Consider the following 21,279-nt stretch of genomic DNA (forward strand, 5'->3'; position numbering starts at 1 on the left):
AGAGGTCCACTGCTATCCGGTTTTATAGATCAAAGTTTCCCAACAAGTGCTGTGCTATGCAGCCTTGTAGCCTGGTTTCAGGGTTCTTACAGGCGAGGAGTGGCAGCCGAAACCAATCACTGAGCACTACCTGTGTGTGAAACTTGTTCAAATCAGCTTCCACACTTCATCCAACAAAACAGCCCATCTGGACAGCACTGCAGAGGTCCCGTGAGGATATATGAACAGAATCATGAATTCCTGGTGGAAAGATTGGAGCTCCAGCTGGGTATATCACACAGTAGTTCTCTCTGTCTTTGGATTTTTTGCCAACTTCCGACCAGCAGAGCCCTTTCTTACACCTTACCTCGTTGGGCCCTACAAAAATATCTCAGAGGAGCAGGTAAACGCAGACGTGTGCAAATAAAAGCTTTATCTTCTCTAAGTAATCACTTTCACACTTCAAGCTTGATTTCACGAGTCTGAATCCTATGACAATGGGATTTCATGTTATTATATAAATAATTTAGTAGGGTGAATGTAAAAATTATATCATTTTTGTTTAATATTGCTAGCGGTGCTAATCTAAATATGCAAGCATGTGTAATGCAGAAAAAAAATAGACTTGAAAAATATAGCCCTGTATTTAATAAATATTGCCACCATTCGGTTCATATGCTGGCTTATCATTCCTTAGATTTGATATGCTAATTTGAACAAGTCAGACTTGTTTTTATAATGCATTTGGTTATTTACTTTTTTCTAGTTAATGGTCTGTTTTTATTCAGGGGCTCACCCTTGAAAGGAAAAATATGTAGCATTATAAAGTGAATGCTCATTAACAAACTGTACTTCACAGTCCATTAATAAACTGTAGTCTGCATTTAAAAATAGACTTCAACTGCTCATATGTTTTCTGCAAATATCTTCTAAGTGTACTGAAAGTGCAAAATCTGAGCTAGTGTGTGCTTTGTGAACCAGTCAGTGCTCGAACCTCTGAATTCAGAAGTTTTTTCTCGGGTTTAGATGCTTAAAAACAATGCAATGTTTGCTCTGACTCCAAACCCACAGGAACAGAACAGGAGGCTTCAACCTGGGTGGAGGCAACCCAGGCAGTCTCTCAGAAGAGAAGATTAGATTTGTACAAATGTGTCAAATCAAAACTCGCCTAGTGGATGAGCTCTGATGATAATTAAAGTAGATCTACCGGCAGTTCTAGTTTAAATTGTATTAATTGTAAGATCACTTTATTGGCCATATACAATTTCTTGTATTAGGATTTTTTTCTTTTTGCTTAACCCAGCTTGCTCTCCATGAGACACACAGGCAGGGAGAGAGAAAGTGGGGAGAGAGCAGAGTCAGCCATTTATACAGCACCCCTTGAGCAGTTGGGATTGGGGCCTTGTTCAGGAGCCCAACAGAGTAGGATTCCTCTGCCGCACATGGGATTTGAACTGGGAAGCTTCCAGCCACAGGCACAGATCCTTAGCCGCAGTGCCACCACTCTGCCCCAATACTAGACTACAGGTGGAATGGTAGCGCAGTGGGTAGCATTGCTGTCTTACAACTCTAAGGGTTCAGATCTGGACCTGTGGTGTGATCTGTGTGGAGTGTGTATGTTCTCCCTGTTTTTGTGTGGGTTTTCTCAGTGAGCCTTGATTTCTTTACACAGTCCAGAAATAGAGCTGGTATGTTCATTGAATTCTGGAGAAATTGGCCCTGGTGTGACTGTGTGCGTGTCTGTGTCTGAGATGGGCTGGTGTCCCGTTCATGGTGTATACTGTCCTTGCTTGCTGGGATAGGCTCCAGCACCCCCGCAACCCTGTATTGAATAAAGCAGTTCTAAAATGGATGGATTACTTACAGTATATGAATTGCTGATTTTAACTTGATTCATGTTTAAAGTATCAGTCCTTGTTTGAGAGGAATCTACTAAAAGGTGTCATCTACACAAAAGAGGTTTAAAATGCTTGGAATAGAGTACTTAGGCTTTTGTGCACATGGAAGTTGCTACTGTTAAATGAGATTCTAGTGTACTGCTGAGGTGACTCACTTATGGAGTTGCTCTGTTGAGGACACTCACTTAGTTAAGGGACAAAAAAGCTCTGAAGGGAGAGGGCTTTGATGTCAACAGCTGATACACAATCAGTGAGCACTTCCCCGCTTCACTTAAAGCCCAGTGTGCTTTTGAGAACCCTGCGAGTTACATTTTTCCTAAAGCTAAACCAAGTGCCATTTTCTTTACCGTCTTCAGCACTGTATTGAGTTCGTAGTCCTTAAATATGTGCAAGTAAATGGTGTCAAATTCTATTTTTATAGCTTTTATTATTATTCCCTGACCTTTTTTTATTGTTTCCGAGGCTGTAATTTTACAGTAAATCAATGCACACACCCTCTTTTTAGTTGAGCTACAAAAGAATTAAAAAAGACACGGCTGTCCATTTCTCTCCTTACACAAAACAAATGTTATTCTTTCTTGAGAGAAAGGTGTGGTTTTTCTTGGAAAACTGGGATTTATAATCTACGCAGACCTTGTACTCTGTTTTCCACAAAACTTTATTAAAATGGCTAATCACACTGCTTGGTTGATTTATATGATCTTATCACATCGTAAAGACCATATCATGAGTAGAAACCCATAAACACATTATAGAAAACTAGCAGTTTCAGTGGGTATGTCACTAAGGGTAGCAGTGACTCTAGACCTCAGCACAGAGAATAGGCAGAGGAAAACTAAAGAAAGTAATACACAACAGGTGATTGAACTGATATGACCACTTCTGCACTAGCAATAACTCCATGCAGAAGAGCCCTCATTTACATACCTACTGAAGTGGAAGGCAAAAAGCGGTGCCTTTAAGCCAGAACCAGAAGCCAAAACTCTCACATGCCGATACAATGCCTTTATGTCCTTAAAGTCGCAACTCCCCACCATCTGGAAGAGATCGGCTCTTTTATATGACAGGCCTGGCTCCAGCGTCTCTATGTGTCCCAAACATCCAGGCTTGGGGTGGACGGCCATGACCGTATGTAACTGAATTCTGAGAAAACCAGAGATCAAGAGAGCCTCCATGTCGTCGATTACCTACTCATAGCTGTATTCACAGATACCTACACTGTATTAACATTAGGTGAATATGTAATCAAAATGGGACAGGTCAAATGTTTATTCCATGCTGAATGCAAAAGAAAAGAGACAACTTTTCGGCTATGGACCCTTCTTCAGGTGTTTCACCTGTGGAGCCTTCATGTGACGTCTCTTCTCCTTTCAGCATGGAATCAACCTTTACCTGTTCCTTTGCAGCCTATGCATGCTGACGCAGCAACCTGCGATTTCTTATTTTCTGTTCATTCAGAGTAGGTAGTTCTTTTTTTTTTTTTAAAAAGGGTAGGAAAGTTATACAAATGTTAAAATATTCTGTAAGCCACTTGTTGCACAACCGGTGTTGTTCTGAAACAGTAAGCAATGTGTTTTCCGTTCCTTTCACAGAAGTGTGCGAGAAACCACTTCTTAATGAATCATGCACCTCCTACATGCCTCTATCATTTTCTCAATAGGTGACAAACATCCTGTATCCAATATGGACTTACTCGTACCTGGCTCTGCTCTTACCCGTATTCCTGCTTACAGACTATTTGCGCTACAAGCCCATCATTGTGGTCCAGGGAGTGTGCCTGGTGATAAACTGGACCCTGCTGTGTTTCGCCCAGGGCATGCCAGCCATGAAGTACCTGCACTTCAACAACGGGATAGCCACAGCCACAGACGTGGCCTACTTCTCTTACATCTACTGTGTGATACCTTCAGACCGCTACCAGAAGGTCACAAGCTACTTGAGGACGGCAACGTTGGTAGGCTACACCGTGGGGTCCACACTAGGCCAGCTTTTGGTTTCAGTGGCCGGGCTGCCTTATTTTTACCTCAACGCCATCAACCTGGGCTCAGCATTGATGGCTTGCCTCTCTTCATTCCTTCTACCCATGCCCCGGGCGGGGGGCATGTTCTTTAACAAAGAAACTGCAGCTCCACCTGGAGAGCAGTGCCAAGACTCCAGAAGCCACGATAGGGAGGAGGACAGACCGTCTACCCCCCCAGGGGATATCAAACCGCCCAGAAAGAAAGGACAGGCCGCCGGGAAGCTCCGCAGGAAAAATCTGGGTTGTGCCGTCCATCTCCTGTGGACCAGCTTCATTGACTGCTACTCCTCCAGGAAGCTGATCTACTGGTCACTGTGGTGGGCGTTTGCGACTTGTGGGTACTACCAGATCTTCAACTATATCCAGCTAATGTGGAATCACATTGAGCCTTCAGGGAGCTCCCCGGTGTTCAATGGTGGGGTAGAGGCAGTGACAACACTTGTAGGTAAGCAAACTGTAACACAAAAACCCTGGGACCTGTTACCAGAAAGTACATTTGGATTTAAGAGCATAGTTAGCATTCACTTGCAGAAAGACAAAAAAAATACTGTTCTTCCGTCAACCCAAATTATTTTAAACCAAAACATTACTATGACAAAAACCTTCCAATTATTTTTAAAAAAGGAACAGATAGATATTTAGCAGACTGTCCTCTTAGAGCAAAATTTAATAATTTTGAGGAGCTGGCGAATATGAACTACAGTTGGATATGATTTGAATCCTGTTTTACTGGGAAAATGGAGGGCACGCTATTTAAGTCTGTGCATCTTCAAAAATGTCATGTTATACAAAATCACAGACATTTTCACATAAATTGAATGTTGTGCAGCATAGCTAATGTAACAAAAATCATTTGAGCAGCATTTGAAATGATGTCTTTTCTGCAAAGGTCACTCATTAAAAATATGACTCCAGAATTTTTGCCGCTGTTGGTTGTCAAAAGGTTTGGCCCTGCAGAAATGGTCTACAGTAAGACAGCCAGCCTTTGATGTTCACCTGATGGCCCCGTACTGGAGTACTACAGTGCTGAAGTGCATTATCCTCCTCCCAGCTCTTTCCTTCCTGTATTTCTAGAACTCTGACTCATGTTTAATACATGTCCAGGTTCTTCTGCCCTGAAAGGGTCATGAAAGCTCTGACATTTTCCTTGTCTGTCTTTTAGAGAAATCTACAAATGAGAATGGATGTTGCTGAACTAAAAAACATTTTTCACGATGGGGAATATGATGTATTAGTTTAATTGAAAAGAGTCATTACATTAATACGTCTTGAATACTGCATACATTTAATGAGTCATTCTACATGACCAGGTCCATCGATTCACTTAATGACAAGTAATTTGAAAAGAAAATGTTCAACAAGTACTATCATATTAAAACAATATGTTTCCAAGACGTTAATGGATGTAAAAATGACATTTTATATCAAGTCAGTGCCAGAGCCATTTTGACTTTCAAGGGATTGTCGAGTATGTCAAGGAACAGAAGCTCTATTGCCAGTTTTTGATTGTCATGAAAAATGGCTGTTAAGCTCAGCTGCATTAACTCATTTATAAAAGATATCTGGGTGGGTGGCACATTCCAACTCTATAATTCATTCAAACAGCTGAATAAAGGACATTTCATAAAGCCACATTGGAAATCAATGTAACATTAATGACCGAAATTAATTTTTCATTTTTTCAAAATATGTTGTGGCCATGTCCTACATTTTTTGGAATATGTTTACAATGATCTTAAAGTTCTCAATTGACAAGCACTTGTTTGGCTAATTTATCAAGTTTCAGCACTGCACCTCTCAGATTCAGATTTGGAAAGTGCGTTTCTGCTTATGTCAGAAGTCTAGGGTGCATACCTTATCTGTTTTTTTATTTATTTTTCTTAATAACTGTGCTTTTCTCCATATGACAGAAAGCATTTATCAGAACTGAGCATTGATGCAGACTGAAAACTAAAAAGCCTTCATACAGCCATCAACAAATTATAAAAAGCAGTGCTCTTCAGAGCCTGCAGTAGCATCATAGAGACCAATTAAGAAACTGAAACTCATACAAGGATGGGCCTATTTTTATACTGAAGAGAAAAAACATCAAGCAGTTTGATCTGAACAAAGTATGAATCCTTAAAGCACACTCAATCAGTAGACAAGCCTCTTGTGCTGGGCTGTTAGTTTCCGAGAGAGTACATTGGAATGACAAATACATTAGCAAAAACAGGATTTATTATTTAGCTTTCCAGCCCAGGCGGTAATTCACAGAGTGCGAAAGACAAACACTCCCATTCAGATTGGGTCTAAGTGCTCCCTAGCCTGCAAGCAGGCTGCAAAAAAAAAATGTCAGGGCCACTTTGCAGAGGGGAAAATCACAGAATGCACACATTTACTCCTAGTTCTAATGAACCTCAGATAAATTGAAGTTGATCTGTAAAAGCCAGTTCCAAGCCTTTTCGTGCAGTGGCTACTACTAAGGACATTTCATAAAGCCACATCGGAAATCAATGTTACATTAATAAATAAAATGAATTTCTAACTTTAAACCCACTAAGGCCACGCTCCCTTGGTTTCGGTTATGGATTTGAGGTTCCTAGCACTCTTCTGAGGGTCCTCTTGTGTACTAGTGGTGTCTCTGGTTTCTGTTCCAGGTGCCATTGCCGCCTTTTCTGTGGGGTTCATGAAGCTGGACTGGGATATCTGGGGGGAACTGGCCTTGGGGCTGTTTTCTGCAATCAGTTCGGGTGCTGTTTATGCGACTGTGCTCACAGACAGCATCTGGGTCTCTTATGCTGGTTACGTGACCTTCAAAGCATCTTACATGCTGCTGATTACCATAACCACGTAAGTCCAGTTGCTCTGGATTGTGATTACAGCACGAGGCCACCTGTATTAGAAATCCATCACAATGCTCTGCGCAACACAAAGATCTGCCTGGTGTCACGGTCTTGTGATAACTCGGCATGTAAAAGATGCTCTACTTCAGAATGATTTACAGAGACTAAGGGCCAAGAAACAAAGGAATGCTGTTAGATTTTTGAGGGTTTGATATTTTTCCCTGGTTTTAAATACACCTCTGGATTTATGAAACCACAGGCCTTTAATATAGAAGATTGTTTTTAGCATTATCCTGTGTTTATATTTAGATGACATAGAAAAAAGAATTGTTACTGGTTTCCATTCTCCTGCTTGTTCCTCCCCCCAAAACCTGAGTTTATGATGTAATTACAAAAGAGCTTCACTATTTCTTTTTCTTAGAATACTGTACATACTGGGGACAGTTTCACTGCTATAGGGAGAGAGATTGTCATTTTCAGAGACAATGGTGGATGAATAAACACAATCCTCCAATGAATCCTGAAGAGTCCCTCAAAAACATCTTGCTGACAATAATCAAACAAAGTATTCATCCCATCTGTCCAGACCCCATGTCACCCTAAATGACTCAATGGTTGGTTATTGTTGAAGCCAGAACATACAAATGCTACAAAAGTATTACCCAGCAATAAGTAAAACGATATGTTTTTATTATGCTAGTACATACTGTACAAGCCTATATGTTATCTTGTAATAAACTAGAGAACAAACAAGGTTTAGCTTAGTGATGACCCAAAGCAAATATACCTTTTATGGGCAAGAATGTCACTTATCACTGCCCTGGCAAGTTCTGAGCTGCCATTTTAAATTGTCAGCACCAGTGCTGGCTCTCAAGAGTGGGCTAAAAGGAACAGAAAAGTCCGCCATTTTACAGCACTGCTACATTATAGTCTCATGGGTTATTTTTGGCAGGTTTCAGATTGCTGCTAACCTGTCTCTGGAGTGTTACGCCCTGGTATTTGGGATAAACACCTTCGTCGCCCTTCTTCTCCAGACAATACTGACCGCCATAGTGGTTGATGAGAGCGGACTGGGACTGAGCATCGTCAAGCAGGTAAAGAAGCAGCCCCCCCACACACACACACAGTGACAGCGTGAGCACTGAGAGCAGGAGGTTTGAGGGGTTACCCCAGCCGGTCTCTGTGTTAAACGTGTAGGAGCCTGCTTTTTCTTCCACAAGGACTGGTCCCAACCTCGCTGTAAAGTAAGGAAAGAGTGACACGCAGTGGCACCAGCTTGAACTCTCCCACAATCCCTGTTGACACACACAGTAAAACTGCACCGTGAAGAGGTCTGGATATTTTCTTAGGAAGATGCGTGCATGATTGAAACATTTCTTTATCTCTAGGCCAACTACTTTACTCTGTATTTGAATATAGGATACATTCTATTATTTTATATCTACACTTTGATCATTTCAAACTGATATTACTTTATTATACTATAAGAATGTATTTTCCAACCTATTTACACTTAGAATAGCTTCTAAGCACACAGTATCTTAATGTATTTTAACTAATACCTAAGCGCAGCGCGATAATTCTTTGGGTGTTTTTTTCCCCTTGGTGGCAGCAATGCGCTTCCGTACACTGAGAATCAGTATTTCACTGTGCACATTTAAACCCATCATATATTCCTCTTTATATTATCTGGCTCTGTTACTGTACCATTAAATGTATTACTTCATACTTGAAGTCAAATAATGAAGAATGTTTTCCGCGCTGTTGAAAAATTCTTTATTATCGATTATTTACAACGTACAGTAACGTTCAAGATAATTCATTCGCTCTTTCGAATACAAGCGTGGGTTCAAAGTTTGGAGTACAGCGGCCCTGAAATGTACAACCGCAGCAAATTAGAAAAAACGGTTGTTGTGCGTTTTAATTTGTTTTTGCGTTTTGCATTTCTTGACACTGCAACGGAGTATTTAGTAAAATAATTGAACGTACCGTTTAATTAGAAAACAAATGGAAAACGTGTTTCCGCCCGGTTTCGAACCGAGGACCTTTCGCGTGTTAGGCGAACGTGATAACCACTACACTACGGAAACTGACCGGCGAAGGACGTTCGCGAATGACATCCCATGACTTGCATAATTCCTGTTGCTATTTCTAAAACATTTCTTCCCTCTTTTTTTCAGTTCATTGTCTACGGGACTTACTACGTCGTCATTTCTCTTCTGTTTCTTGGTCGGGGACTGTACACGATGAGCCGTTACAAATGCAGATCAAAAAATGATTCATCTCAGGATGTGCCAGGAGACAGTGTAGTTATCTCTTCTTATAAATTTTAATAAGGAGCATACTAGACTCAGTTCTGATTTGTTTCAATTCTTTTGTACGTGAAGAGCTGTAGAAACAGATCATTCATTACCGGATTTGTGGAAGCTGAATTTTTAGTCTGTGGAAAATGTTTTTTCTTATCGTGTTATTTAGAACAGTTTTTTAAACGGATCTCTTCCTAATGCAAAAATAATGTAGGGGTATTGTAGCGCCCTTGTTGGGTGACGAGGAGGAGGCATGTAAATAGTCCCGTTCGCATTTGTGTAAACAGCAGTTTAGTGTTTACCTGTGTTATTGTCCCTTAATGTGTAACCACCCTGAAACTGCGTACGTGTCCCGTTTACCTCCCTGTACGTGTCACCCCGCCTTTTTGTTTGTTGCTCATAGCTGACAGGCTTGATAAAGAGTGCCAAACTAGAGCGTTCTCTGGTTCTTTGTTTTGTGTGAACCCGAATTCTCTATATTCTCCATTGTTTTGAAGATACGATTTCATGACTTCGCACAACGTTAACATCAAAATGTTTTGCAAGAAATTATCTCTGTAAAGAAATAGTTATTAAATGTTTACATAAAAGCATTTTTTTTCAAACAGTTTGAGAAGGCTCCCCAACCGAAACGTTGTCTCTTTTCTCCTTTTAGCATGGAATAAATCATTTCCTGTTTCAATTGAAGCAATTTACATGTTAAAAGCAAATGGCAACGATACAGGCCAAGTACTTAAAGACAAACGCACTAGTCTTCATGATATGGAGAATACGAGATTTAAACTATAGGAGTACTGCACTATATCTGGTATGGTAGTATTGAGATAGTGAATCATGAATTTAGAAAAGGTAGATTTTGCTCGATTAACTTGTTAGACTTCGATTTTGCATGTAACAGCAGTAAAGTATTCACATATAATATTGTAACGCATACGGCCGACATTACACGTTGTGAGAGCCTGCTTACCAGCACGGTGACGTTACCACCCTTCCCTATGAATGGCAGGGACCTCAGCCGCCGGGCTGAGGAGAGATTTCCGTTTAGCTCAACTGGCTGGGTCCCTGTTGAGTTCCTTACCAGCAGGTCCATTACCTGTCTGTGACGAGGTAACTCGCTCCTCTTGAAGAGCTGGAGATCGGGACTTTAGCCTTGCAATCGGGGAACTGCAATCCAGTTAGCGTCATGAGTCACCTCCTTCTAGAGATCGGAGAAGACCTGTGAGTTTTTGATCAATTAAGCAAGTAATGTATCCAAATGAGGAAACCCTGATCACTGTGAGCTGAAACATACTAGGACTGATTCCAAATGGTTTCTAAATTATGTTTCAACAAATGGCCTGATTATTCCATGTCTTCTGAAATTAGAGATTTAATGATGACCTACAGTATATAAAACCTTCTCTCTTGAAGTGGCCTTGGACTAAGGTAGAGCAGTGTTGACCAATTCTGGTCCTGGAGTAATTGTATACTTTTGGTTTTTCATTCAAATTTAGTTGCAGTTTTTCTGGGTCTCTTTATAGTGGCAGCACCTGAAAAGCTGGGATAAGCTGCTAAATTTGGTCAATTAGGCAATAATGGGCTGATTTAGTTAATTTAGTGCTGAGCTGGAATGAAACCCTGCAGACTTATTGACCCCCTAAAACTAGGGTTAGGAAACATTCTCCTAGATCTTGTGTCAGTATAAACCGATTATACTGTAACATTAAACTGTACTGTAACTACGATTGTGTTGTGTGAATTTGTTGTAATGAGTTATGCATGTGCAAGACGTGATGTGTAATGTATTCTGATGTACAGAAATGCTGTGTGTCCTAAAGAAATCCCCTAGGGAGACAATAAAGTTTGTCTATTCTCATCATCTATTTAGTAACCTGTTTATGCAATACAGATGTGTGGGAGCCAGAGCGTATTCCAGCAAGAAATAGTTTCAAGGTGGGGTACACCCTGGACAAGACGCCAGCCCATCAGAGGGCACACTCAGACAGAGACATATACACACACACAGCAAGGCCAGTTTTCCCGGAAGACAATTAATCTACTAGTATGTTTTTGGACTGTGAAAGGAAAGCGGAGCACCCAGAGCAAATCCACGCTAACACAAGGAGAACATGCAACACAGGACATGAGGAGAACACAGATGGGCCCCCAGGTCCAGACCTGACCCCCGGACCCCAGCAATGCTAACCACAGCATCTACTGTGCTGCCAGAGTTTTTATTATGATGCCTTGTGCTCATAATTGCACGAAACAAAACCCAGGCATTAAGTCATTGTTGTGACCCGACTAGTCAATTAAACCATTAGCCCGATATACAGTTGATTACTCAATACATTCAATTCATTAAAAGCATTAATTAGAACAATTACAGTTGTGCAGTTAATAGAATATCTAAGCCAGTCTGTGTACCCAAGAGGCCAGGTGTAACAAGAACCTCTTAATTCATAGGAAAACTTTATAATCCTTCAGGTGTTAAACACCTGCTAATCTCCAGTGCTCCTTGTAAGTACCCTTTGGTACCCTAAGTCACACAGATCCTCCCCATATAAAATAGCACAGACAAGGGGTGAATGCTCAAACTGGGGTGATGTAAGTAGAGGGGTAGTAATATCTGTATTAGGACCACTGTTCTTTTTACTTTAAGCCAACCAACAATTTATACATATTTCTATAGTTAGTAAATTAGTTTAGTTTGTACATGGTCCTCAAAGAGGTTTGGTAAAACAACATAGAAGCAGCAAAAGATATTCAGAGTAGAAATGTTATTAGTTTTCAATAAAGAAGTGTATGAGATGAAGTGATACACGTATTACAATCCCCAAAGTAACCGGGATAGCTTCAAGATCTGCAGTGAAGCCAGAGGCAGGTGTATTTAAGGCTAAAACCAAGGCAGTTTTAAACAAAGGGTTGTACAACTCTTAAAAGAATACGCAGCCACATAATTGAAGCAGATACATCTACCTCCTTTAATGATCCAAACCAGTCCTACAGTTTGGAAAGTTTGTTTTACAAGATGCTTTAAATTTCCTGCGTTGGGCTTCGATTCGCTGTTTGTATGCAAGAGGCTTCCGTAGGTCGAACTCTATTTCAAGTACAATAATAATCTTTGCTTGGGTTTGCTGGCAGGTCACCTTGTGTTTAATGCATGTTAAAGTGCTGTCTTTCGCATAGTCGATGTTAATCTAGTCGCATTTCGCAATGAGTTGATGACGTACGATTCTTACGGTTTCTTAAGGACAGATTTATTTTTCTCCGAAATTTGTGTTGAAGCGTTATATAGGAGTGTACATATTGTTAAAGAAAGTGTTATTTCTTTCTGTATCCCAACTATATGTATATATTAGGCTATTTACTCATTTTGTACTTCTGTCTTTGTGCTTGAAGATGCCATAGATGCATGAAATACTGTGTAGCCTAATCTGCCGGTGTCACCGGTCTTTGATTCTGTTGTTCTTTCGCAATTACGGTGGAAAGGGGCTGAAATTTCTAAATACATTACGACCCGACTTCATTAAACTCGCCGAGACAAAGGACATTATTCTCATCTCTGTGAAATGTAAAAAAAAAAAACGAAACACTAATTTGCTATAACGATTTTTTTGTCGGGTCACTGTGAACGGACATGTAATTTCATATTTTTTCAGGACCTAGGTTAGCCATTGTGTTGAGGCTCTCGGCATATGCACAGCAGAACTGTGGTGTTTCTGACAGGTCTTCATTCACACACGGCATATCCCTGGAGAGGAAGACAGTCACTCTTTGCCTGTGCTTCAAGTGACCGGGCTGTCTCTTTGGAGCAGGTTAAGAGGCTGTGTCGGTCCCAGACGGCGCAATGGCGGACTCCATAGCAGCTTTCCAAACCCGGCTCGCCTCTGTTATGGAGGTTTTACTTAATGCAGCTGTGAGTGAAATAACGGACCTTGTCGAGGGCAGTTTTTCTGCTTTCCGGGTTGAAATAGCCCACTACAAGAAAGAAAACCAGGCTCTGAAGCTGAGGCTGCTTTTCTCGGGATGCGAGTCCGGAGCGGACCGAGGGGACCGGGTGAGCCCTGCCGGACATGCAGCGCGATCTGCGAGCCGGGGTCGTGTCGGAGTCCGGGTGTGCGAAGACAGCGCACTGGGAGAGACAGGTGCCGGTCAGTTAACCGTTTACATCTTACGGCTACAGCTCTCCCCATCCATTAATTAACTGAATAAAAATCATTAGGATTATATTAATTTATGTTTGCCATTCATGTAGTTTAATAGGTAGCTGCGTCAGCATGCGTAGGCTGCAAAGGAACAAGTAAAAGTTTATCCCATGCTGAAAAGAGAAGAAAAACGTTTCAGCTGTGTAGCCACTCACACCTGAAGAAGGCTCCACAGACGAAACGTTTTACTTGTTCCCTTGCCATTTATGTAGTCATCCGTACTAATAAAAGGTGGTTAATGCCATTACGCAATATACTCAAATAAACGTTTCCCTCCCCTAACTTTAACAGAAAAAAATAAATACTGAGCATTGCTCGACCTGTTAATATGCATGAATTGACATTAATAACCTGAGAAGATGTAAAAAAAGATTGCCTATTTTTCACTAATAGCAGACTTATTTAAGGGAAAAGGTTGCTATACAAAATATTTATCAAGGAAGAAATTGAAACATGCCTCAGGCTGAAGGAAACAAAGCTCTTCATGAAATGTTATTGGCACAGAATTGTCAACAGCATTACAGGTATTAAGACAAACCTTCAGTGCCAGATGGTGGCCTACCAATTGTAGGTAAAGAAACAAGATTTTATTTTCTGTCCTGGGGCATACCCACATACTGTAGGTAACATCTAAAAACAGATACCACACAGCCATCAGGAAAAAATAATTGCTCCTACATATAATATGAGAGGGAAATAAACCAGAACCTAACAAATACCTAGCTAAATCCTTCCCAGTTTCCCCTAAACCCTTCTCTATAAAATCTGGGCAGCTAAGCTAAAAACAGTTAATTTTAAAAATCTGACTTTTTCCAAAACTCAGAACCCCCTGCCCCCTCCAAATAAACATCACAACAAACTGTCCAGGAAGCCATCTGTTGGTCACTTTCTCATTGCTCCCACTCCCAGAACAACCCTGGAAGATTTCAATTCCTGGTTTTAATATCAGCTGACCAGTGGGGCAGGGGATGGAGGATGGATGGTCATAGCTTTCTGAAATGTAGTTCAGATTAGAACAGCCATCTTGACTAAACCTACTGTACTTCCCTCTAACAAGGCCATTAATGAAACTCTCGCAACAGTCGCTCAAGACAGGGTTAATACCCACTGAATGGAAAATTGCTAATGTAGCTCCTGTCTGTAACATAGTATGACAAAACAAATCCAAGACTTTTTTTAACCAAAAAGTATTTTTCTTTCTTTCTCAACGTCTTTTACTGTTGAAAAAATAAATTAAAGGATCATTTATATGGAAACTGGATTTTAGGGGATAGTCATTGGTTTAGAAAACATAGGCCTTGTCTGACTAACATGTTAGTTCTTTAAATAAGTGGCAGCAGTTATGAAAAAAGTTATGCAAACAGAGCATATGATGTCATATTTAGACTTTTATATGTTCTCATCTTTATCAAATATCTTTATCAAAGTTCGTCATAGAAATAATTCTGACATTTCATGTCTTAGGCATTAAGGAACATGTATATATTTGGATTGAGAACTGCCTATTGGATAGATAACAGAGGGTGCATTTAACTGAATGCTCCAATTAGGGTGATATTAATAGAGGTGTACAACAGGGGCCTATAGTAGGACCTCTGCTCTTTTTAATCTATTATAACGATGTACAGTAGATTCCAATGTAGTTGGTAAACCAGTTAAGTCCCCACAGTACTTGACTCTAACATAGTTCTTTTCTTTCCCTCCTGCAGGTCGGCAGGCACAGCACTGCAGACCAAGGGACGCTGAGGAGCAGGCACCCGAGGAGTCTGCAGACCTTACAGAACTGCCTCCTGACAGCGTTCCGGAGGAGATGCTTGACCTGGAAGCAGTGATCATTAAAGAGGAGGTCAGCCGCATCCTAGGATCCTGCCGAGACTCTATTCCTGATCCACCTGACCCGGCAGTGGGGTTTGTCCGTGACAGAGGAGACTGGACAGAGCTGCAGCCTGCTCACAGTCCTGGGTTTTAGTTTGCAGTGCAGTGGGCAGTCAGAAAGGGAAACCGTCTGGAGGTAGAATCTGCAAAGGCCTCGAATAATTGTTTAGGGAAAGTCGTAGTCATACACGTGACAGTAAAAGATGTATGCAGTGATCCTGCCTGTGTCGTGGTGGTTTGGTAAATGTTAGGCCGTGATGCTCTGCTTCTTCATGGTAACTCCGTGTTTCTGTTTGGGGTGATAGGCCCCCAACACATTAGGGAGGCTTTGGAATTTTGTGTTCATCGGAGATCCATTCCCATGTTTGGCCTTTTGACTAATTATTTTATGGCTTCTGTGCAGCAATTGAATCGAATCTCTCATAATCTGTCATGAGCTGTGTTCTATAGCCCTCAAACACTGCAGGCTGAGGCTCACACTGCCACTGTGCCAGCTGTAGGGCACAGGTCATTACAAAGTCAGGCTGTCAGAAGGTAATAAAGTAATATGCACTTCTTGTTCCATGTCTGTCTTCCTTGTACCTCAGCATTTTAATATCTTATCTCAGTGTTAAAATCAGAAACAAATGCAAAGACTGAAATAATGTAGTGTAATTTCTACTCAGCTCTCTGCCCTGGTCAGGACCTTTCCCTACTAAACACCACTGTATCAATAAATCTTCTGTTTTATTGTTTTGTTGTGCCAGCAGATATAAAAAAGGCAACCAGAACTACTGGTTCCAATACTTGTTTGCTGTTTTTTTTAGTGTCTCTGAGTATATATTGTATCTATTTAAATTTGTTTTCTGCTACTGAATTTTTTTCTCCACTGAGCTTTTACTTGTAACTTGCACTTTACTTTTGCTTGTAAATATCATTTCAGAATTGCTCATCCTTCACCTGAAACTTTCAGAGGTGGATCATTTTTGAGGGGGATGTATGTCAGCATGCATGTTTGTCCATGCAAATTCTACAAGCATGTTCTGAAAGGAGGGTAGAGAAATTCTGCTGTAGATAAGTGATAAGTGATCTAGACTCTAGCCAGAAACCTAAGCTGTAAAGGGATTGGTAACAGCTCTCCATCGGCAATGTCAAAACACCTGGTGTGTCTACCGATGACTGAACTAATGGTGACTAGACAGAAGGGATATCCTTTCAGAGTAAACCCTTACTCTTCTCTTACAGTCTACAGCCACGGAGGAGCCCAGGCCTGATTCACTGCTCGTCAAAGAGGAGAGACCGGAGGAGGACTCAGCCCACAGTGACCTGTGGGCAGCACCGGGGAGAAGTAAGTGTAGGGAACACAACCCTTTCCAGAATCTGCTTGAAAAGTGACTTAAAGATGCACAGCAGTGCATCAAGCTGCAGATGTCCTCATGCACAGCTGGTAGTATCTTCATAAGGAAGCAGTTTGGCTTAACTCACAGAGCAGTGATCAATCCGAGCTGCTTTACCATCCTGTTTTGTGTAACTGGACTAACTGTTACCATTGCTTTTGATATGTTTTGGGGGTATTACAAATTTTTATGATTTTGTTTTAGTAGTTGAAGCAGTAGAAAATTAAACGAAATGCATTTTAAAAACGGTCCTACTTCTATGTTCTTTGGGAGTTTTGATTTTATTCTGTTCAAGGTATTATTTCAGTTGATGTTTTTAAAGCATCACCTGAAATGAGGTGAAATCTTCTGAATAGAATTTGGATAAATAAAACATTTGTGTTTTTAAAAATAGAACACTAAAAGAAGGCATTTTCAGATGCTACCCAAATGTCCCATTGACACTTAGATTTTGCCACTGTGAAATTTTCTATTTGTATATGAAAAGCAAAACTGATTTTGTTTTAAGGTTTTTAACCAGTAAAAAAAAATTGAGACTATTACTCTTAGTTAAAGCACAAGATCCTAACCGATAGAAGAAAAGAAAAAAGCTGTATCGCCTCCAAATTGACACTATGCTTGTGTTGATACTATTTTAGACTGCTACAAGATACATTGGTCAAACATTCTTTGTATGTTTTAAACTGTTACAAAGTTAAAGTAATTGTCTGAATCTTGTCTCTGAATGCTTCATGTATGAGTCATGGGCATATAGTGTTCAGAATTAGCCTGAATGAATAGATACGGGGAAGACCACAGCACAGCTCATCAGCACGGCTAATTGAAACCATGTTTGATTATTAAAAGGTGACAAACAGTGCTGTATATTGTAAGTTTATTGCCTCATTCTGAGTAGATCTGCACAGAAACATGTGGAGATTTGCAACAATATTAAATATCATTTGCCACCAGCCATATCGCCCTGCAACTCACAACTGGCAACCCACTGAAGCTCAGCAGGTGTGAGCCTGGTCAGTACCTGGATGAGAGACCTCCTGGGAAAAACTAAGGTTGCTGCTAGAAGAGGTGTTAGTGGGGCCAGCAGGGGGTGCTCACCCTGCAGACCATGTGGGTCCTACTGCCCCAGTATAGTGATGGGAACACTATACTGTAAATAGGCGCCGTCCTTCGGTTGAGACGTAAAACCGAGGTCCTGACTCTCTGTGGTCATTAAAAATCCCATGGCGTTTCTCGAAAAGAGTAGGGGTGTAACCCCGGCGTCATGGCCCTTACCAACCATGGCCTCGTAATTAATCCTCATCTATGAATTGGCTACATTACTCTGCTCTCCTCCCCACTGATAGCTGGTATGTGGTGAGCGTTCTGGTGCACTATGGCTGCCGTCGCATCATCCAGGTGGGGCTGCACATTGGTGGTAGTGGAGGGGAGTCCCCATTACCTGTAAAGCGCTTTGAGTGGAGTGTCCAGAAAAGCGCTATATAAGTGTAAGCAATTATAATTAATTATTATAAATAATGCCCCAGTATAGTGACGGGGACACTATACTGTAAAAAGACACCTTCCTTCGAGATGTAAAACCGAAGTCCTGACTCTCTGTGGTCATTAAAAATCCCAGGGTGTTTCTCAAAAAGAGCAGGGGAGTTATCTTGGCCATTACCCATCATGGCCTCCTAATAATCCCCCATCTATAAATTGGCTTCATCACTCTGTTCTCCTCCCCACTGAGAGTGGATGTGTGGTGAGCATGGTGGAGCACTATTATTATTAATATGTTGTGTCTGTGCTTCATCAGTAATATTTGTAACAAGACATCCTGGAGCCAAGCATTACCATTGAACTGCATATACATTCGACATGTCCCTGGTCCGAAAATGCTGTGAGGTTAAAACTAAGGAAAGCTAATATAAATATTATTTAATAAGCATTTAACATGTAAGTAAATGTAGAACACAGAATGGTTCCAAGTTATCTAAGGAAATACTGAACATGTCTTTGTCATGATAGTTTGGGGTTCATTTATTCCTGTTGTTGAATACAATTATGATAACCTCTGAATACAATATATTAAAACATCCGTTATCAAGGTTATTGTAATTGTATTGGGTACTGGGTTATTCATTATTCTTTTGTTGTAGTTTTATAATGGTCCCTATATTGTATACGGCACAATGACACTTCATTATTGTCTTCCTAACGGTCTGTTATTTCGCCCTCTCGTCTTTCCCCAGGAGTCGTCGAGGCCTGCGCTCCCGTCGCCCCTGGGGAAAGGGCTCCCATCGCCCAGCCTCCCTGTGAGTGGGAGCGGGGCTCTCAGCCCACAGCGCCAGACAGGGAAGAGCAGCACCGGAGCAGGCGGTGTGCAGAAGGGCTCGGAGGAGCAGAGTCTGAATCTGTGGCACAGGAGCTCAGGCCATTAGGGTCTAACCTCCGGCCAGATGGGCTTCATACTCCCGAGAAGAGCACAGGACGCTCCAGTGAAATGGGGTTTATCAGTATGCAGGGTCACAGTACAGAGGGGAGAAATGAACTGGATTCCTGTGACATTGTGGAACAGGACACTGATTTCCAGTCAGTGTACACCATAGAGAATGAAACCCAGACACAGTTTGTGCAGATTAAAGAGGAGAGCAGCAATAGAAACCGGCCTGCATCCTGTCTATGCTCGGACTACACTAATCCAGGGATTTGCATGTTGGATTCCATTCACATTAAAGATGAGACTGAGCCACAGTCCGCGCACAGTGTAGCAGAGAGATCTGAGCTGGATCACAATGAGTGGAAACGACAGAGAGGGGACTCGGAAAGCAGAGAGGAGCAGCCCGTGTACGTGATCAAGAAGAATCTGTCTCAGGACTTGGAAATGATTTTGAGGCCTCTCTCGGGCACAGTGGGGAGCCCATCCTTACAGTGTGGGGGACCCTCCAGCGCACTGACACCAGTACCTGTGAGGGAGGACTCGGCAGAGACCAGCAGCCACACTCAGGGACACAATCTCTGTGTGCTGTGCGGAAGGACATTCAGAACACCGCACTCTCTTAAAGGACACCAGCGGATTCACACGGGAGAGAGACCTTACCCCTGCACCATGTGCGGGAAGACGTTCAGTTATATACAAAATCTTAAAGTACATCAGAGAATTCACACTGGAGAGAGGCCTTACTGCTGCACCTATTGTGGGAAGACCTTCAGGCAGTTTGCAAACCATAAAAAACATGTGCACATTCACACGGGAGAGAGACCGTATCCCTGCGCCCAGTGTGCAAAGTGCTTTAAGCACTTGGCCGACCTTAAAGTTCACCAGCGGACCCACAGTGGAGAGAGACCTTACGGCTGCGCCCAGTGTGGGAAGACTTTTACTCATCCGCACAGCCTAAAACTTCACTGGGAAGTTCACAGTCGAGAGAGACAGTACAGCTGCACCTAGTGTGCCAGTGCTTTCAGAGTCCCGGCGCGGAGAAAGTTTTTAACTGCACGCTGTGCTGCGTCTTCAGGACCAAAGCAGCCTAGATGATTGTACAGGTACAAAGAGAGGAAAGCCAGGTTGTTTACGCAGTTAACAGTCATGAAGAAATATTTTATAAAATAACTTTTCCTCAGTACTTGTGGAGACCTGGGTACCGCAAACCATTGATAGTGTGCGTTAAGACGTGTAGAGTTGAAAGCTTAACTTTTCATTCAGGTTGATACATTTGTTTTAGTGTTACACAAGGAGCACAAGGTATTAAAACACTAGGTGGAAATCTAAAGGATTTGTGTCATTTGCAGTCCCTTTTTGAGTTTTCCATTGTATGATCTGGTTTTCACTTGGTAAAGGCTGCCAGGACAGGTTAAGTGAGACTGTAGGGGAAAGTGCTGGATAGCGCATGGAAAACAGGAAGTGTTGTGGGCTTTGACAGGAAGTCATCCATACCAGCTCAGAAAACCGTCAGGATCTCTTAACAGAGAAAAGCAGGAGGCCCCATGTTCTGTGAAGAGCTCCAAAGGTTAACATTGTCAGATACAAGGACATAGTCCCTCAAGACCACATATTGGCAGACCACCAGACTCAGGCAGAGCGGCTCCTATAAACTCTCTTGTGCAGCACGGACCCTGGCAGCACACAAATTCAAGGAATAGGATTTCCCAGCTGCACTGATGGGGGAGTCAGGGTCTCTTTCCCTGGAATAGTATCAGGCCACCAGCCAGTGCAGTGCTGGAGTCCTCCTGCAAGTCTGCAAGAACTTTAAGGTTCCTCAAAGACCCAGAAGCCCAGGATGCTCAATAAGGGTATCCCAGACACCCCCAGCTTTGACGACATGAGGACCACGGGCAGGTGATTGTTCAGACACACACGGACACAATCACCAGAGCCCTCCTCAGTAAAAGTGACAATTTAATTACATATTGATTTTTTTTGTGCAGATGTAACAGCCTATCTAAAAGCAGGTGGGCTAAGATTTGTCTCTTTCTTGATTTGACTAAATAAGTGAAAGGTTGGCATAGGATGCAGGGTAAGTCTAGACCTGTGCCCTTAGCAAAAGGCTCTGTCGCCTTTTAGGGTAGAAAGTAGCTGGGCATGTTTTATGTATCTAGACATATATAATTATCTTTATCTGACTGTTTCCAGTTAAAATAGATAAATGCATTCCAAATTCCAATAGAAATACTATAATAAACATCAATTACTCAAATTGAGATGTCACACCCCTGAGCTATGTAATAAAGTCCTGTTCTTTGTGAAAAATCATACTTTTCAGTTTTGTTTGGTTTTTCTTTTGTACTACTTACTATATGAAAAACACTAAAAGCACTATAAAAAGTCAGAAATAAACAC

At 41.7% G+C, this 21,279-nt stretch overlaps 2 protein-coding genes and 1 non-coding gene across 4 annotated transcripts; 2 read left to right on the plus strand and 1 right to left on the minus strand.

The window, feature by feature from the left end:
- Positions 1 to 219: 219 nt before the first annotated feature.
- slc19a3b (solute carrier family 19 member 3b) lies at positions 220 to 9,461 on the plus strand. Its single transcript, XM_015361430.2, has 5 exons — positions 220 to 382; positions 3,538 to 4,342; positions 6,537 to 6,729; positions 7,675 to 7,816; positions 8,903 to 9,461. The coding sequence occupies exons 1-5, from the start codon at positions 221 to 223 to the stop codon at positions 9,053 to 9,055; spliced, it is 1,455 nt and encodes a 484-aa protein (XP_015216916.2). The 5' UTR covers position 220; the 3' UTR covers positions 9,056 to 9,461.
- Positions 8,740 to 8,812, minus strand: trnav-aac (transfer RNA valine (anticodon AAC)). The gene has a single exon. It is a non-coding gene; the product is annotated as a tRNA-Val (tRNA).
- A 2,632-nt stretch (positions 9,462 to 12,093) lies between the features above and the next one.
- On the plus strand, positions 12,094 to 21,192 carry LOC102687504 (oocyte zinc finger protein XlCOF8.4-like). 2 transcript variants are annotated; one of them, XM_015361375.2, is made up of 4 exons: positions 12,094 to 13,161; positions 14,925 to 15,061; positions 16,315 to 16,417; positions 18,695 to 21,192. In XM_015361375.2, the coding sequence occupies exons 1-4, from the start codon at positions 12,858 to 12,860 to the stop codon at positions 19,888 to 19,890; spliced, it is 1,740 nt and encodes a 579-aa protein (XP_015216861.2). In that variant the 5' UTR covers positions 12,094 to 12,857; the 3' UTR covers positions 19,891 to 21,192. The 2 variants fall into 2 exon arrangements, with proteins under 2 accessions (XP_015216861.2, XP_015216862.2); XM_015361376.2 differs by having other exon boundaries at positions 12,940 to 13,067.
- The last annotated feature ends 87 nt before the right edge of the window (positions 21,193 to 21,279 follow it).

This window comes from Lepisosteus oculatus, chromosome 13, assembly GCF_040954835.1.
Source record: "Lepisosteus oculatus isolate fLepOcu1 chromosome 13, fLepOcu1.hap2, whole genome shotgun sequence".
Classification (NCBI taxonomy): Eukaryota; Metazoa; Chordata; class Actinopteri; order Semionotiformes; family Lepisosteidae; genus Lepisosteus; species Lepisosteus oculatus.

Bases quoted from the DNA above. Each gene is read 5' to 3' on its own strand.
- slc19a3b (XM_015361430.2), top strand. From the start codon at position 221: ATGAACAGAATCATGAATTCCTGGTGGAAAGATTGGAGCTCCAGCTGG. The intron at 4,343-6,536 runs GTAAGCAAACTG...TTTCTGTTCCAG, and splicing joins GGCAGTGACAACACTTGTAG to GTGCCATTGCCGCCTTTTCT. The intron at 6,730-7,674 runs GTAAGTCCAGTT...TATTTTTGGCAG, and splicing joins CTGCTGATTACCATAACCAC to GTTTCAGATTGCTGCTAACC.
- LOC102687504 (XM_015361375.2), top strand. From the start codon at position 12,858: ATGGCGGACTCCATAGCAGCTTTCCAAACCCGGCTCGCCTCTGTTATG. The intron at 13,162-14,924 runs GTCAGTTAACCG...TCCCTCCTGCAG, and splicing joins ACTGGGAGAGACAGGTGCCG to GTCGGCAGGCACAGCACTGC. The intron at 15,062-16,314 runs GTCAGCCGCATC...CTTCTCTTACAG, and splicing joins CAGTGATCATTAAAGAGGAG to TCTACAGCCACGGAGGAGCC.